This window comes from Melopsittacus undulatus, chromosome 3, assembly GCF_012275295.1.
Source record: "Melopsittacus undulatus isolate bMelUnd1 chromosome 3, bMelUnd1.mat.Z, whole genome shotgun sequence".
In the NCBI taxonomy this organism is placed as follows: Eukaryota; Metazoa; Chordata; class Aves; order Psittaciformes; family Psittaculidae; genus Melopsittacus; species Melopsittacus undulatus.
In genome coordinates this window covers 99,866,400-99,886,067 of record NC_047529.1, presented here as the reverse complement: position 1 = coordinate 99,886,067, position 19,668 = coordinate 99,866,400, and the positions used below count along the sequence as shown (strand labels likewise).

General features: G+C 40.3%; 1 protein-coding gene across 1 annotated transcript in view; it reads right to left on the bottom strand.

Annotated features, from left to right (window-relative positions):
- Nucleotides 1-15,526, bottom strand: part of ZFAND3 (zinc finger AN1-type containing 3) — a 138,150-nt gene extending 122,624 nt beyond the window's left edge. The window contains exon 1 of the mRNA XM_034061254.1: nucleotides 15,346-15,526. Coding sequence (XP_033917145.1) covers nucleotides 15,346-15,416 — 71 coding nt within the window. The 5' untranslated portion in view covers nucleotides 15,417-15,526. The remainder of the gene's footprint in view (nucleotides 1-15,345) is intronic.
- Between the last annotated feature and the right edge of the window lie 4,142 nt (nucleotides 15,527-19,668).

Sequence of the window (19,668 nt, the reverse complement as noted above, 5' to 3'; positions counted from 1 at the left end):
CAAACATCTTAAACATCACCCTCCAATTTGCTATTCCCTCAACATCTAAAATAAAATTGAAGAAAATACTAGTATTTACCATTCCATAATGTGTACCTTGCTTTGTCACAATACAGTTGCACATAAGCGGTTAGAGTTTAAAGCAGTCTATGGAGAAGTCTCAGATGTCTACATAATTAACAAGATAGATCAAATTTTGTGCCTAGGCACTTGACATTTTCCTTATAAATTTATAACTAAAGCCTTTATGCAAGTACAGCAGATCTAAAATTTAGTCGCTGGAGGACAAAGAGAAGAACAAGGTCACCCAAAACTGACAAAAATAAAAATACTTAGACTTTCTCTCCTACTTGTGAGGACGTAAGAGAAAAAGGTAAAAAGGAAACTAAAGGAATAATCAAAATGTGAACATGCTTTGCTCTCCCCTCTTCCCACCTCCTTCAAAGTTTTGCCACAGTCTAATTCCCAAGCGTAAACACTCGTGATAACTCTTCTCATGTTGTGCCTTGGAAGCTCAGTGAGGAGCTCTTATTCCACTGCTGTTGGCAAAAGACCCCTAAGTAAGACTGCAGAGGACAGTGGACTAGCTTTACAGGGAGCTCACTTTTCTCCAATAAGCTAGTACTGGTCATGTGGCCATGAGAAATGAACGGGTGCATACACTGTTCAGTGGGTGATGGGCAAAGAAGAGCACTTTTCAAGAAGTTAGCTGTGAAGTTGGGATGAGACCCTCAAGCGAATGAAACTGGGCCTTCCTCCCATTCCACAGAGTACACTTCCCACGTCTCAGGTAATTGGATTTTGATTACCAGGCTAAAAAGAATTCAGAATGTACATTTTGCTTTGAAGTTCAAGGGTTTTAAACAATTAGTAAAAAAACAGTCATTCATTCTACATCCTTTATCCCATGACACAAGAAGGAAAACCTGGTATTTTGGCTTTTTGACCTTTGGTGAGCCAGATTAATGCAAACACAAACTGTAATTTTCACAGTTGTCATTTTCACAAGGTAGAATTTACTATTTTGTAAGTGTTAGAAGTAAACCTACTACATTTATTTACATGAACAGAACCATGAGCACAGTGGCACTCACAGAAACTATTACATTAGCCTTGTCATTTTCCTATTTTGAAATGACACAGAGAAAGTGTACAAACAAGCCTCAACTTCTTATTTTCTTCTACTAAGACTGAAGGGGTAAATCACAATCACTGCACTTACTTCATCTAAGTCAGACTGCAGGAAATCAGGGCCAAGTTAAACATTTTGTTTGCATACATGTGGCACAAACAGCAAAGGCTCTTTCGTTAGATCAGCTTTTTGACCATTTTTAAAGGTAATCTTGGGCAAAGGCACAGCAACCAAGCACAGAGCGATCATTAACAGTAGGTAATAAAAATAAGCCCCATAATATTACCTCATCCTAAACTCTTATCCAACTGTGTGTAACCTCCTCAGTACACAAGGAGAAGCAGTAAGTTTTAACTACCCAATCACTGGACAGGCTGCAGCTGCAAACTGCAACTCGTACTGCTTCACTAACTGTGTCAAATTAATGCTGAACATTAAATAGAAGCAGGAGTTTTAACTCCTTAAAATTAAAAATAAAGCAAGCAAGCAGCATGATCAGCCCATAACATCAGTCATCTTTGGTCTGCAAGAAAAATACAGGAAGAAAAATTAATGTTTTTATGATTCTGCTTGACTTTAAACTTTTAAACATATATCTGTGCACCTACCTCAACTGCATCTTTTACTCGTGGAAGGCCCCTTCAGAAAGGAGACCACACAATCTTCTCTCACTTTTCACTTTCACCAAAGCACAACAGCAGTCTGGGAACTTCAGTAGGTAGGTGAAATTTTTGGATTTTTAGCTCTCTAAGCATCTTTTTTTCTCAAGTCAGTTTATGTAGATGTTTTTGTTCTGTTACGGGAAGATAAAACTACCTACAGCCTTTCAAAGACAATGTTTATGCTTAACTAATTCAAGTAGAATCAAAGTGAATTAAATACATCTGTAGCTGTATTTAGATGGTGCAAATTAAACTAGCAGCTTATATCTTTCGTGGTAAGGATAATGCCACATTCAGTGTTTGCTACATACATGCTACCTGATTTTAGCAAAAACAATAGTTTCTGAACAATAGCTACAAGTAAACAGCTGAAAACAGAAACACTAACTTAAGCCATCTGTCCAGCCAGCTGGTAAAGACATTTATCTTTCATGTCCCAGTAGTAGTTTCATTGCAGCTATGATGACCTAAGGGTGTAAGTTAGACTGATTTTGGAGACTGAGTTAATATCTACATGTATACTTAGAAAAAGTAAACCAGCTTCCCCATATACTGAAGAAAAGCCTGTGCCTCCAAAAGCTGGTCTACTGTTTCTAAATCAGGTGCTACTAAAAATAAAACATTTACCTTCAGAATGTGTCCTGCATAGATGGTGAGGGACAAGAAAGCTAAGCAAAAGAAAGGACAGCACTGTTGATTAACCAGCTAATAATAAGTCCCAAGATGAGACTCATATACACCATCTCCCTTACTCTTTTCTCTACCTGCTTTCACAGACACCTAAAGAATACAAGTTTTTGGAGCTCCCAACTTACTACATAACCTTAAAAAGACTACAAATCCATTTGGACCATAAATTGACTAAAGTATTTATTGGCTGAGTGGCCTTATGTAGTTCTCAAAAAATCAGGATTATCTCCAATTTTATTTTTGTGACATTCATACCAGAAAAAATACTACTGGAACAGCTACTCAAATGTGTGTTCCAACAGAAAATTATGGGGTTTCTTTACAGCTGTTTTCATCCTGAAAATTGATAAATACGTATTAGCATTCTTCTGTGCTACAGTAAGTCACTAGCTACACAATCCATCTACATTTCGGTTTTTATAATCGTGTATCAAAATTTGTGAAGACATTAAAATTGTGTGTGCACATATTTGTATAACAATAAAAATCTCCATATGGCATTTCCAACCACAACATAAATACTACTCGAATACACTTCCGTAGTCGTTTGCAACAAGTATGTTGCTACTGTAAGTCAGAAACCCACAACTAAATGAGCGAACTGAAAAAACATGGACAGAAAAAATGCTAGTAAGAAAGCAGCTAAATCACTTTCCATCTCAATGGCATATAGGAGAATTGTGGAAACCAGATCTGAAGGGGGTGGAGAAAGCGGAATGATAAACCAAACAAAAAGAGAAACCAAAACTTATAGCAATATCTGAATTATGTAGGCTTAAGTTTTTCAAAGTCCTTGTCTAGTTTAGTTTTTGTTTCCATTATAGCAATTTAAAAAACTGCCAGTTATTTCAGTTATTTGAATTTCGGATGCACTTCAAAAGCCATGTCGACTCAGACAACTGAATTCTAGCCTCTAGTGCTAGAGTTCCCATTATGCCAGTAAGTGATGGAATTTCCAGTATTTCAGTTATTTTGAAAGAATGATAAAACACATCAGTTTAGTCTACTATATGATAATATATATCACTGTTTTTCTTTTACCTTTTGAATCTGTCTTTAAAAGCCACTTGAACAGGACAGGAAGTGTTAATTATTCACCAGAAGGATTTCTGGTCTTTCCTGAATTAGTCACACAGGAACATTAGTAGTCAAAGGAGAGACTGCATCACAGAATAATGGATAATAATGGGGTCCTATCTTCATCAAGAGAGAGCTGCAAGACTACTTGAGACTTGCAGATGTGTAATGCAGGCGGTTCTTGCTCTTCTAATTGCATAGCAACTCTTCTGATTGAAAGAGACTTCCTCCACCCACCACAAACACTTCCTTCTACATGAACATGCCTGGAAAAACAATGGGTCGATACTGTCCTACAGCAAGTTTTGATTTAAAACAACACCTCTCCCTAAAAGAGCCATAGAAGCTGTAAACACTCCCTGCTACCAAGTCTTTCATTCAAGACTCCCAAAGCACTATGGAATTAAATGAAGAGTGATGTATGATTCACTAACGAAGGAAAACATCCAAAGGGAAAAGCATGGACCAACTGTCACACAGTGCATCAGCAGCAGAAATAGTAATAAATCCTTTCCAAACATAAATACCAAAAAGAGGACTTTTATTAAAAAAAAAAAAAAGGAACATTCTCCTACTGTCAGCTTTATGGGTTTAGAGGCTCTATTCTCTTGCAATAAATGTAAGATGGTTAAAAACAAAAAAAAAAAAAGTCAGCATTAGAGCACAGGATCTGTACATTTGGAATCAAAGTATCCAAGAGAAAGTTAAAACAGAAACATGCCCACTGTCCAAAATAAAACCTATGCTAACAAACTACACAAAATATTAAAAGAATACACAACATCATTCAACACTAAATAGAAACATTCTAACATCTAACTAATTCTGGAAAAGAAATATACTGTAAAATAGGTATGATAAAAGTATCATAAACACTCTATGCATTTGACAACACGAAAGTTACAAGCAGCAGTTAGTCCACTTTCTTAAATAAGAAGTCACCTGCTACATCTTAAACATTATTTCCAAGGCATATTTGATTTCAGCTACTTTGCCATGAAGTACTAATCATAAAGCTCCAATGCCAAGAAAAAGATATTTGAAGTTCTCAATTTCTTTCTTTTGAAAGCTTGAAAATGAGTTAGCCTAGGAAAGTTACTGAGTACAATGGATTAATCCTAAAAGCCCTCCATCACTTTATAGCACAGCTGGTGGTTCCTCCACACATCAATGTAAAAATTAAAAAACAAGATTTTGGCTGCCTCAAAGAACATCTGTATTTTAAATATTCTAAAATTTTCATAATTTTATAAATCATGATGCTGCTTTCTGTATTTTTTCCCCTATTAAAAACTGAGTCATTAGACTAACATTCAAATTTAAATTGGAAAGAACCTTTGTTATGGAAACATACTATGTTAAAAATGCTTTCACTCCTGCAAAACAAGTACACAGAAGTTGATTCTAAAACCAGAAATTAGATTTTAAATTGATTAACATGCTAACAATTCAGGGGAACTCTTGAAACCTATCTGCCTTAATAAGCAAGCTTTTGTTAACATAGACAATTTTAGAAATCATTCTTATCTATTAGTTCACTGAAGGAGATCACTAAAAAAAGACAACACAGGGACATTAAACAATGAACTTCTCAAAAACTGATGTCAGCAATAATTGAAATAAGATTCACCTTTCTGCAGCTAAAAATGTAGTTAAAAATGCAGTTAAAAAAAGTTTCAAAGACAATTAATCAATTGACCAAAACCCTAGACTCCTTAATATTGGCATTATCTTAGACCAAACGAGCATCTAATCAACAGCTAGAAGAACAATACAATTGCCAGTACTGAGGGACTCTTGCTAAATGACAGCATTTTGCCTACTTTATACATGCAACTTCCTCTGAGACACCTCTAACAACATATAATTAGAGATCAAAATGCTGCTGTTATGGCGACAGGGCTGATCTCAGTATCAGTCATGTTGTGAAGGCCGACTATGTTTTAGCAATTAAGTCAATGAGGACATAACTTGGGATACTGCTTTTCTAAGTGGGCAATTAGGAGGTTATCATGGATCCAGCCTGCCTTTTTAGTTTTTTGTTTGTTGTTTTGTTGGTTGTGCAATTTTTTTTTGTGGTTTTAGTTTTTTTGTGTGGTTTTTGGTTTGGGCTTTTTCATAGAATTGTAGAGTGTATAGGGTTGGAAAGGGCCTTAAGATTATCTAGTTCCAACACCCTGCTGTGGTCAGGGATGCCTCACCCTAGACCATGTCCCCCAAAGCTCTGTCCAACCTGGACTTGAACACTGCTAGGGATTTTGTTTTGTTTTTTTTTAAAGAAAAAGCACTGTCACAATTTTTCATTACTCCAAGTTGGTTTCTTTAATTTACAGCAGATAAACACTGGAAATCCAACACTAGCCAAAGTACATTTATTAAAGGACATAATGCAAATGCAAGCAGATTTAAAATACATTCCCTAAAACCACTAATAAAAATACTATAACACTTAGAAACTTAAATTTATGTTTCTCCCATTGACTAATATTGTTCAAATTTAGAGCATGAATATGGTGGCCAGATTAAACAGAAAGAATTGAACAGGACACCTGCAATTCTTTCATAAATACAACATAGAGCAGCATTCCCTACTGCAGGGAAAATCCCAGAGGACAGATTAAATGTAAAAATACATCAACAATTTCCTAATATGTCTCTGTACAGGAAAATACTGCACTTACCACAATGCTACTGGTTTGTTGCTATTAACAGAGAAACTGAACACACAACTGCAAATGCCTTTCTTCTTCAACTCGTGGAATACCATAACTCTCCAATTAATACATTCTCCTGAGTACAGTTAAAGAATAATCTAGAGTGACTGGAGCTATGTATTGCAATACACTGACTTCAAAATTGCACGATTTCAAAAAATGTGTTAAAAAAAGAAGTTAAAATCCCAAATTCCTTAAGCACATAGAATTCTCACCAATTCACATAGAAGATCCACTTTTGTCATTAAAAAAAAAGAAAAAAATTAAAAGTAGTATCGCATCAAAATCTTGAGTTAGAAAATAATGGTTCACCATTTTAATAGAATATAAAAATACCAACCCGCTTCTACTGTAATGTTAGCAGCACCTCCATAGTTTGAAACCATCTGAAGCCATCTGAAACCATTGATCTGGGTCACCCACACAAAGGTTTCTTTTTCAGAACGCCTTTTTCAGAATCATTTTGCATTAGCTACATATTGTGTCCTCAAGAGTATTTTCTTACATGGCCTTTTCAGTGTCCTGAGAAAAAACATAATATCTGCAACCTAAGTTCTTTCACAACTCTTATGTCTGGAAAAGCCAATTCACGCTGCAGCTATTGCCTGATTTTTGATTCTTCTTCCAAAACCAGAGAAGGGATCCCTTGCTGGTAAACCCTGCCTGCACTGAAGATACAAGAATTTTTGTCATTTGAGCAAAAGAGAGAAAAAAGGAAGAACCGATCAATGTAATTTACCTGCCTAAACTGATGTTTATCTCTGAGATCCATAAAAGAGTTTCAACATAATCAAAATCAAATATGGCCCCAAAACATTCAAAAGACGTTTGCAATAACACTTTAAGATCCAAGGTTAGTCAGTCAAGGTTGCATATTTGAGGAGATACAGGATCACAGTGACATTTTAAACCTCAAACAACATAAGCAGTAATTTGCTGAAAAACATACCACATTCATCATTCCTACTAAATGTCTCTAAAGAAGCCTGTGTCCATTTATATGAACAACCTTCTAATCTAAAATAATTTTAAAATCCAGTAACTGGCACAGCATGTTAGTGAAAATATTCAAGACAGAACAAAACATATCCAATGAATACATCCATCAAGGATAATTCTCTCAAGTTAATGCTTTGCATTACTGATTGCAACACCTTAAAAGAAACAATGTGCCATGATGCTTCCATCAATTTGTATCACAGAATCACAAAATAGTTTGGACTGGAAGGGGCCTTAAAGATCATCTAGTTCCAACCCACCTGCAAGCACAGCCCAGACATTTGAGACTTCAACAGTTCTCAAAGCCCAACATGCAGCAACATTACCATGTTTGTGGAAGCTTGATTTTGAAGTGATTAAAATATATGCAATTAAAAACAGCAGCAGTATTTCCTTAAAACTGATGCTTATATTATAACTCTCTAACAGACTGGACTTGCCATTAGAAACTTGAGAACCCAAAGCATGTTCAATAAAATGAAGCAATATACGAAGCACAACATATATATGCTACAATACAGCAGCTGAACATCTTACTCACTAGCATTAAGACAGATATTTCACAGTATTAATCATGGAATAATCATTATCACTGCCCAAATCACAATACCTTTGACTAATGGCAGTTTACAAAAGACATGAAGAAGGTACTGACTGACTGACAGGAAGATAGAAAGAAGCTTGGGAGGTGACCTAGGCATAGTAACTTAACTCCTCCAGGCTTCAAAAAGCAGCTCACAGTGTACTTCTTTCTTGTTCATTCCACTTGTAGGAGCAGCAGCTATGACACTTAATTTAATTCTGAATGATGAGTTACAGTTAGATTAAAAGGTGCTGAATATGTGTGTCTAAAATTAGCACTGCATCTATCTACAATTAGAAATTATTTCTAAAATATTTTCTATAAAAATTATTAATAAATTTATGGAATAAGAAAGTGTTTGTTTTCTCAAATTCTGGCTTCACTGAAGAAGTGAAGATTTTTAATCAAGCAGGCCTATTTTGGGATCGCCTTGAAAAAACACCCTCGTACACCAACTGTTTGAATTTATTCACCCCTTAGAATTATCACACAGAAAGATTAAAGGAAACAAAATCAACTACTCCCCCCCCCCCAAGAGAATGGTTAAATTATGGAACTACTTCCTTCAGGATGCTGTGAGGGTCAAGAGTACATAAAGATCACCAAGTCATTATGTAAATTCATTAAAAAATAGGTAAGACCTACTAAGCCATAAATCTCTAAACCAGAGAACAAACTTATGTCAGACTGCCAGAAGTAAAGGAGGTATACCAAGATAAGCATCACTGCATGCTTGCTCTGCCCTTATGTTTATTCCCTCATCATCACTCATCACCCAAATCAGAAACACGACTGGATGCATCTTTGGTCTGACGCAGAACAGCTGTTTTCCATTAAAAAACAAAATCTCCTTTCTGTTTTGTCTATTCTATTAAGTACTGAAAAAGAAAGCATTGTTTTCACATTCCTAGAAGACAGCTTATTACAGTTAAAGTATTAAATCCAGTTCATCTGCTTTTTGAGTGCCAATAACCCCTATTCCTAAAGGTAAGTTTCTGCAAAAAAAGAGATAAAAAATGTGGTACCTTGCAACTGCAGTTGCAAAAGGCAACTGCTTACTGTACAAAAAGGGGAAGAAAAAAAAAGGATCTTTTGACTTTAGTTGAAATGCTCTTCTAATTGTATTATGACTGAAGGAAACCACAAAAACCTCACAACTTACCATTATTTATTCTGCATGTTCTTTTCAAGCAGGGAAGATAGAATCATAGAACAGTTAGGGTTAAAAAGGACCTCAAGATCATCTAGTTCCAACCCCCCTGTCATGGGCAGGGACACCTCACACTAAACCATAGCACCCAAGGCTCTGTCCAATCTAGCCTTGAACACTGCCAGGGAGGAAGCATTCACAATTTCCTTGGGCAACCCATTCCAGTGCCTCACCACCCTTACAGTAAAGAACTTCCTCCTTATATCCAACCTAAACTTCCCCTGTTTAAGTTTGAACCCATCACCCCTTGTCCTATCACTATAGTTCCTAATGAATAGTCCCTCACCAGCAACCCTGTAGGCCCCCTTCAGATACTGCAAGGCTGCTATGAGGTCTCCATTCAGCCTTCTCTTCTCCATAATGAACAGCCCCAACTTTCTCAGCCTATCTCCATACAGGAGATGCTCCAGTCCCCTGATCATCCTCGTGGCCCTCCTCTGGACTTATTCCAACACTTCCATGTCCTTTTTATGTTGAGGACACCACAACTGTACACAATAATCCAACATCCCCTAGTCCTTCTCTGCAGGGCTGCTCTGATTCTCTTCTCTACCCAACCTGTAGCTGTGCCTGGGATTGCTCCAACCCAGCTGTAAGACCTTGCACTTCGCATGGTTAAACTTCATGCCCATCGCACAAGCATGTCAAGGTCCCTCTGGATGGCATTCCTTCCCTCCAGTGTATCAACCAAACCACACAGCTTGGTGTCATCGACAAACTTGCTGAGGGTGCACTCAAACCCACTGTCCATGTCAGTGACAAAGATGTTGAATAAGACCGGTCCCAACACCGATCCCTGAGCGGCACCACTCGTTACTGGTCTCCAGCTGGACACTGAGCCATTGTCCACAACTCTTTCTGTGCAGCCATCCAGGCAGTTCTTTATCCACTGAGTGGTCCATCTATCAAATTGATGTCTCTCCAATTCAGAGACATGACCAAGCTCAGTTCCAGACCACCACTCTCTCCTCAGACAGAAGCTTCTGTATATCTCATAATTCTCAGTTTTTTCCAAAATTAAGATCCAAACAAAGAATTTCAGTGTCTCTACAATGCCTCTTATCATCCTCTGCAGCACTTCCTAGGAAAACTTATAAATAAATCAATTCCTCATTGGTCTCTGTTTCTGTCACTTAAATAATTTGCCACTTCTCTTTACAGACCAGTAGACATATTACAGCAGTTAGTGACTGTTCTAACTGCAAACTGCTTCGAGTTCTTTTACCCAAGGATATGACAGAGTAAGACAAAAAAAAAAAAACAATACAATATTCAAGTATTTTTAGTCTCCACCTAAGACCAAAACAGAGTACAAGGACCACAGCAGGCAAATTACTTGATTCCAACCAACCACAGTTTCCAGTGATAGATGGCCTATAAACACTTGCAATAAACAGACGCAAACAAGCTTTTCTCTTTAAAAAAAAATATTTATGCCTTGTACAAGTTGCAAGAATTAACCTGCCTAAGACATATGAATTGTGAATTTATTTATTTAAATCAGTTTATCACTGTAGACAGACACTTCTGATCATCAATAACTGCAGAGAAACCCTGCACTACCCAGTTATGCCAAAGCACCTTATTTCACCTTCACTGCTCACTCTGTGCTCAAAGACCACAGTTAATACCAAGGTCTAATAAACAATAACCTATTTGGTAGCACCGTGCTGTCTTGCATAAACTGACAAATTCATTACTTATTCTAGCATCTGAGCCAAAGCTCCAGTAAGTAAAAGCCTGGCTAAGGAGCCACACAACACAAGTACAGTGAAACTGAATTCTCAGCGGGAAAGGTACATATTTCAACAGTTTACTCAAGCCTCATTTAGGAACATCTATGTGAAGTTAAAACAAAATTAGGCTTATGAAGGCATTACACATTCACGATGACCTACACAACCTATGAGATTAGAAAGTATGCATTAAAAGGACAGTCACTGAGAGAGTTCATATGGAATGAACAGCTATAATCACCAAAAGAAAAAAAAAAAACAAAACAAGAAGGAGAAGACTAAGAGTAGAGGCTTCTAATAGCATGTATATATAGTCATCATTTGTTTAGAAGCTAAAAGCAAGCTTTGGTGATATACAGTCACAAGTTAATCATGCTTATGTTAAATGATTCACCATTTGATCAAATGTTTAATTTTAGTATACAAAACTGAGAAAAGAGCCAGATTGGCATGGCAGGGACCTGATGATACATAAGTGACTGGAAAATCCAGACTCAGAAATAAACTCTGGATTGGGCCTGCACAGAATGCTTGGGGCACAATGTCTCATCACACATATGATACACACAGTCTCAGAGAAAGGCAGAACAAATGGTAACATCCTGCAAAACCCCTGCTGGCATATTTTCAAACAATACTTCCATCACTTTTAGGTGACTACAATACCTTATAGTTGCCAGAAATAAGATGAAATGAAACTAATCATACTGTGTTTTCAATCAACTTCCAACTGGCTGCCACCATTTCAATAAATGGAATTAATTTGTTTTACATCCATTAACATATTTCCTTCTTTACTGGTTCTGAGACACTCATTTCAATAGTAAGAGGTATCAGTCTGGATCATAAGAAAAAGAAGCAGCAGTCACTACAGCACACACAGAAAAAGTATTACACTCTCTGACATACTCCTTCACAGTATATGGTTCTACTAGCCAAGGAGCATTTTAGCTTACAAGTCCCATGTACACATATAACCATTTAATAGTAAAAGCCTCGGCCCTTTGATGAGCTATTTACAAGCAAAACCTGTGTGGAGTCCTTTAAAAGCCAGAGAGGAACTGCCAACGTGCAGTTCATTAAAGGATCATGCCTCATCTCTAATAAGCAAAATGGCTTAACTGGAATATATACATATAGTAATATCTTCATGTATTTATTAGCTTAGAGTTGAAGATTTTATATATGCTATAAAGTGAAACAGGTTTCTGAAATCCACTAGTCTAAGAAAAAACCCCCAACATTACATGGTCTGTTAATCAGGAAAAGAAGAAAGAATTTTTCCAGACCACAAGAATGAGAAGCACAGCATAAACTCTAGATAAAGTAACCTAAAATAACTCACATACTGTACCCTTTCCAATACTTGTACACTATGACTATTCCAATAAAAAGCAAAATAGCTGCAACTGACTAAAATACAAAACTAGGAAGGGCAGCAAAATATTTCCAAACAGTAAGTTGTGTGAATATAAAAATATAAAGATAATTTCAGTGCTCCATTCAAACTCTACTTGAGCAAAAATGACAGACTGGATATTCTAAAAAGAAGGGCAAATCTGCACAAGATTTAAGGATGGATTCCATGATCTTCAACCAAAGGTAAACAAACATTTACTGGTGACCTTAGGCAGATGTTTCAAAAGTTCTGAACAGTCTCACTCATGCCTCTCAGCTGTTCCTTTTTCAGTCTCTTGGGTCTCAAAACATCAAGAGGTTAGTAGTTTTCTAGTCACTAGAGATTCTTAAAACTTACAGGATCTGAATTTCTGATACAAAGCAGGCATTTTAAAAGAAGAATCCCTCCAACTTTAATGCAGCAGTACATACTAGTCTTCTCCTGTAATCTCTTTGTATGCCACCACTATGTTCATGCATCTCAGGAGCTACTTCTATCGCTGTTCACAAATAGGCAAGTTTTAGCCCAGAAACTCCATGACTTACTTCAATTTTAATGTTTCTTTCTGTATTTTCCTTACTGATTCCTATCTTTGTGGATTACTGCAGGAGTAAGAATCCTAATGCATACAGTCCTGGCTAAGTATTATATTTAAAAAAATAATAATAATAATCTTTAATACTCGGCAAAATCTAAACATTATTATTTGATCTCCTGAAACCTGCTATCTACATGGTTCAGGCTCTCAAGAACAACTTTCAAAACTTTTCATAGCCTTAAATGTCCTGCACATAAAGAGTAAATACAGCCCTATTATTCCAAAATGGGACTTTACAGACATATAAAGGTGACATGAAAATCACAAATAAGACTCTGTCCTAAAACATGCTTCTGGTAATAACTCTAGCTGACATTGGAGAATTCCAACTTCAGACACATATAAGGCTTTTTGCTATCAGGATTTACTTTCTTCAGAAAGCTGGTATAAAACTATGACCCCTTAAGTATTCCTGCCAATTCAACTGCACTAGAACGGCATGTCTGTACAGATTTACCAGTTTTCCAAGTACTAGCAAGGACTAAGTAAATAAGGACAAGAAGACTCTTTCTTCAGGACTGGGAATACCATCAAACTCTGAAAGCTGACAGCACAATTTGGGTTTTTTTGCAGGGTTTTGTTTGGGTTCAAGTGGAAAAATAGAATCACAGAATCATGGAATAGTTAGGGTTGGAAAGGACCTTAAGATCATCTAGTTGCTGTGTATTGAAATGAACCTGGAAGACACTTAACTGAAAAGCGGATTAATTTATTCACTGTATTGGTGGAGAAAGTGTTTTTCCAGTGTTGTCTTTCAAAAGTATCTTACAAGAAACACTACTGTTTCTTATAACCAGGGGGCAGAGGGAGGCAAAAAGAAACCCTTTTTGGTAGCTGCTTGTTCAAGGGAAATATATGCTTAAAAATATATAAGTAGCAGCCTTAAAGGCAATGGGTTTTCTTGAGAGCCTCCTGTCACCATTAAGCTGATCCTTGAACACAAAGGACCAGATACAAACTGAACCAGCCCAAAGAAAAAGTTCACTTTTAACTTTCTGCAACTCTCCCTTCACATCAGTACCACATTACAGGAATCAGTACACCACATAAGATACAGCAGCAACTTGCTTTCCACTACATTACACAAAGCGTTAGACCCAAATATGGGAGCCTAACAAAACAAAAATAAACAAAATAATTTACTGTATATTTATAATCTGTCTTGCAAGATAACTCCCAGCAGTGCCATGGCATTTGTTGCAGTGCTGGCTTCTGTCATAACTCAAAAATGGGATTTCATTCAAAATCCTGCCAGTCCCATAAACAACCAAACGTACAGTGACATTACTAAATCACCCTTATTGCATCTCTTTTCTCTCAGCCTCCCCTTCCCTAGAGTACTTTAAATTGTATGACATAAATCCCAAGAAGGTACAATCACAGACAAATGTTAATCTCAGGTGGGCCCTCAGAAGTCTATTTAGTCACATATTCCTTGAATTGCCCATAAATAAGAACATTAGGGGCTAATGTTCCTGATATACATTAAAGACACTTTATGATCATATGTATCTTCCAGTATACATTCTAACACGCTACAACTAATTAAAAAAAAATCAATAATGGAAACATTTTCAGACATATGACCCTAGAGGTGACAGCAGTTTAGCGAGGAACAGGCTTACTTTTTTTCACCTTTGAGAAACAGGAATGACCCTACTTTCTTCTTCCTAAAAAGGGATCAGCCGACAGCTAACGAGGACCTTATCTATTACGAACCTCTCTGCCTTCATGAGGTGGAGACACAAGTATATTTTTGTCCTTTGCATTTCTCCTTCGTTAGCTATGCTGCCCTGCGCTGACCTGCGTGAGAGTTCCCCGTTCCCGGCCGCACGGCAAGGATGTGTCAGGTGCTCTGCTCCAGGACCCCAACCCGAGCACCCAGGGGTCCGCGTTATCCACTTCTCGCCTCAGGAGCTAGAGGCAGGCCCCGCAGCGCAGCCCTCAGCCGTCTGTCCCCTCGCAGCCCAAAAGAAGGGGCTGCCGCTTCAGGAAAGCTGCGTGGCTGAGGAAGCGATCAGGCCTTCCCCCAGCAAGCCGCCGGGAAGGCCGCCGCGGCGGGGGAGGCTGCGGGGCCGCCGCTAAGGTCCGGGCCGGGCCAGGCCAGGCCCCCCCCCCGCGCCCAGGGACAACGCAGCCACCTTTCCGCCTCACCCCCTTCCCTGCGTGACCCGCTGCCTCTAAGCAGGAGCTCCCGCCGCACCCACCAGGGCCCTGGACGCGGCACACCCGGCAGGAAGGGGGACACCCCTTTGCCCCAGCGGGCACCCCGTGCGGCCTGCCCGGCGGGGACCAACAGCCGCCCCGCCCCAGGGCGAGCTGCTGGCTAGGCCCCCGTGAAAAGGCCGAGCCCAGGGCTACGACCTGGCCCGGCGTCTCAACCGGCCTCCCCACCAGGCTAGGCCCAGCCACCCCCATAACCAGGCCCTGCCCCCGCCCGGCCGCGGGCCCCCACCGCCTCGCCCTTCGCCTCGAAGGCCCCCCTTCCTCCCCGCACCGGCCCAGCTCCAGCCCAGCCCCCTCCTCGCCCCTGGGCCTCACTTACCCCCAGAAGCCGCAGGGGCAGCGCGGTGGCAGGCTGGGCGCCTTGCTGCGCTCGCTGCCGGCGTCTCCCATGGTGGGGCCGGTGAGCGGGGCGGCGGCAGCGGCAGGCGGGGGGGCGCAGGGCTCCCAGCCGGGATTCCAGGCCGGTCAGCTGGAGCCGGGAGACACCACTGGGGAGGTGGTGGAGGGGCGGCCGCAGGAGGGGGGCAGCCGCGCCCTACCGGCCGGGCCCGCTGGGGAGCGGAGACACAGCGCGGAGACCTGTGCGGAGGCCCCTCCCGCCCGCCGGCTTCTGTGACGACCCCGCTGTCGCAGCGGGGTGCGCCCGTCCTCCCCCGCCACTCGGCCCCTGACTCAACAATGCGTCCCCCCCTCCGGCGCCTTTCCTCCCCCGTCCTTGAGCTGGATGGTTTCGCCAAGGCACCGGATCAGCTGGGAGTGGCATATACCATGGACTGTCCCCGGGTGAGAGCTGGGTTAGATTGGGGACGGAAACTAGGGAAGACGCAAGTTGGGAAAGCGTCCATGGATTTGAGAAAGGAACGGGCTTCTCTGAGGAGGCTCAGCTGGGGCTGAGGCCTGCAGAGCTGCCCGGAGCCGCTAACCTCTTTTGGCTCTACCCGCGCGTTACGCACATGGTGGTACAGCCAGGGAAGACCGGCGCGGCGGGGGTGCCGGTGCTGGCCGCGCAGGCGCGGAGTGCGTGAGACGCGGAAGTTGGTGGGTGCGAGCCGCTCCCGGGGGGTCTGCCCTGCACGGCGGTGCCTGCCCGGGCCGTCGTGGCACAGAGCTCGGCTCAGGCTCAGGCTCTCGGCCGGGAGCTGCCTCAGCGAGAATCGACTGACTGTTGCCAGCCCGGTGTGCCGGGGGTCGGGCGGGCTGTGAACACCCGGCGTCTTTCCTTCGCCGGTGGCCGCCTCTGAGGAACCCAGTCCCAAGGTGTGAGGGACGGACGGCGGACACACAGGACACATTGGAGGACGGGACACTCTTCCCCGTGGGCTCCGCTTACTTCCGTGTCAGGCCTCTCTGCTGCGAGCTGGGAGGGAGGCCGGGAAGGGCCTAGAGGGCTCCATCTGCTCAATCCTGTTTATTCTGTAGATGTTCGTTCTCAGTTTCCCTGAAATAAAATCTGTCAGGTGTCTGACGTACTCGGGAAGGGTTCTTTGCCTTTGGTAAACGACACTCCCTGTCGGAGGACACTAAGCTAAATGCTGGCTGAAGCTTTGGCGCTGGTGTTACGGTCCCAGGGAAAGAGGTGAGGTATGGCAAGCAGGCAAGGAGTGTCCAGCGGGCATGGTGCAATGGCTGCGCCCTTTGATGGGTAGGAAAGGTGAAGGGAATTTCCAGCAAATGGACTTGAGGCCTGCACTGGCTTGAGGGGATTGTGCTTCTGGTACCAGTTTAGCAAATGGCCGTGAGTTACAATTTTGCACTTGGAAGTACCTTAGATTTTCTGTGAAGTGGAAATACTGCTGACCACCTGCTAAAATTGCCATTTTGATCCAAGTGAAAAATGCTATGTGGAAAAATGCTGGTGTGGCAATAATAAAGGTGCGATTTTGATACTTTCCCGACGTGCTCTTCGGTATCTTTGATTTTGGCTTTACAGAAATCAAGGTTATTTAACATTGGAAATAATAAGTATGCTTAATAAAGTCCAGAGTATATAGTTTTTTTTGTGAGCAACTAACTAATTCTGTCAGTGACCTTTTGAATTTTAACCTGTTCTAAGAATTTTATATCAAATTATTTCATGACAGGGAAAAAAGTAATGGGATACATATACACACATGCTTGGCTTTTTAATAAAAGGCTTGAATTTAGTTGAAATCATGTAAACAGACTTCTTATATGTATTGAGAGTTTTCATTCACACATTGACTGGTCCAACAGGCAACCCTCTTTAAAGTGTGGGCACTTTAAAGCTTTCTCAGCTATTGTATAAGCATCCCTCTGGATAAACAAATGGATAAACAATGCTTAGGAAGCATATGCAGGGATACGTAACGTATTAGTTGGATAAGGCTGTGGATATTCAGACACAGGAAGTCATCATGTGGCCTAGGTATACCAAAGCGTGTTTCAACCTTGGGAAGCAAGTATTCATTGTAAACATACATGGGGAAGGGAACGTACTTAGTGGTAGGGAAAGTACCTTGAAGAACAGTGGTGCCAAAAGAGGAATAGTGAGCAACTACATGACAAGAGAAACAAACAATGTAATTTTAGTTCTGCACACCTGAATGAATGAAAAAGATGGGGAAGGTGGTAATCCTTCTTAATGAGACTCTAGTAGCCCTTCGGCTCTTTACCAGCTATCCATTTGCAGGCAAATCAGAGAGAACGCACTGAAGAGCAAACAAAGTACAACCTGCAGACACTGAAATACTTGAAAAATCTAATGTTTACTGTTTGGCCTGGGAACAATTGCATACAGTGAGAGATCACAACCATACATTCTTATTTAAAATTATAAATAAAAAAGGAAGATAGTTGCCAGCAGGACGCAGAGTGTAATAGAAGATATGAAAGGGATGTCTCTAAGAGGAGGAATGCTTAGGACAAATACAAAAAAATGTTCTCATGGAGGAGTATGATTTTTACCTCTCACTGAGGTGCTTTTGACTCATTCTTAATGGGGCCCTGTTGCAAGATTAGATGAGGTTACAGACCTCACAGGTTCAGGAGGCAAAACTCCACCAGATTTAGAAGCAATAATTAAATACCGTTGTTTCTAAAGTGCCTTTTTTTCCCTCCGATATACTAGAAAAGGTTGTACCTGTATATAGTCAGAACATCTGGGGGTTGTTTATTTTAGTATAAACATGATTGCCCAATTGAGATACATGTGCACAACCATAAAGTGGAGCAGGTGGAGAATGTCACAAGTATTGTACATCTTCTTTCTCATTTCAAGATCTAAATTACCATAAAATGGTAAAAGTGACTCATGTGGTGCCAATCTGTTAGAGAGACTCTTGAACTGATTGTAATAATCACCACTTTTTACTCCTCTCCAGTAGGCAGTCTTAATGAAACCTTTTCTTTTGGAAGATCATTCTTGTTAAACCATGTATTAAGGCTGAAAATAAAATGAGCATGTGGGAAAGGGCAGTTGAGAGGACATGTCTGAGCTATAGTCATAGGTAATGATAAAAAGTGAACAATTACGATGATTCACTAGAGCCCAGGGCATAGGCTACAGACCGTGAAGACATTAACCTACAGCAAGTCATCAACACAGATGTGACCCCGGAAAAGGTGACTGAACCATGCCAATGACTGGCTGAATCAGAACCAAGTCTGCCAGGTTTTCAAATGCCTACTCTTCCATGCATAGTTCATTTCATTTCTGCATTTGAAAAGCTTATCTTGGGTTTTGTAGTCACCTGGCACAGCAGGGTATGATCCAGCTGAATGCCTGAAGATTTGCTTATTCATTTAGCATAATTTAATTTAGGTGTCAGTACAAGCAGTCTGAAGAGACAAGTGCCCGCACCTTAGCCTCTGGCTTGGGTCATGAGTGAATCTGACTCTAGTTTGCTTTGCTGCTTGAAGGAAATCTCCAGATTAAAGAAGGCAAGCTTAGTTCATCTTGGCTTTAACATTGCTTGTGTTGACAAAAAAAACCCAACTCTGCAAAAAACAATTTAACCAGCCGTGAATTATCAATTTATGAGTCATGTAGATTAGAGAGGTTTTGTAGCTGTGTCTTTTTAAAGCATAAAACATAAGTTTGAAAATGAAAGGACAACTTTAAATAGTTACAGCACAGGATGTGGAGTTAGGACTTTGACATTCTTCTGGTTATTTTAAGACTCTGCCTCAGTTTCCTTTTCTGAAATGGAAACTAATAATCTCAGGGTCAGTCTGGTAAATGCATCTTATTGGATGTCATTTTTAGAAATTAGTAATTGTTATTGTTACTGTGACTAGGAAAATGCATTATTTGCAATTAATGACTGGATAGAGGGTCCAAGGTGAAAGAGAAGACTCACACAGCCAGTTACAATTTGCATGGATATGACTAACCCAGAGGCAGTTATTATTAATAAGACTTTCATTTAATTCACACATGTATTACTTCCCCTTCTAGCCCCTTATGAAATGCAGGTCACTTTGAGAAAAGCACAAATGCAAAAAAATGGAGTGCAATTAAACAAGCATTCTAGGTTAGTCTAAAAAATGCCACATAAATATATACATGTATTTTAATCAAAACATTAGGCATAATTTAATAAAAGGAGAGAGGATACCTAGAAAATAAAAGTGGGTGGTGATTCCACACAGATGTGACATTGACTAATACTGAAATCACTCA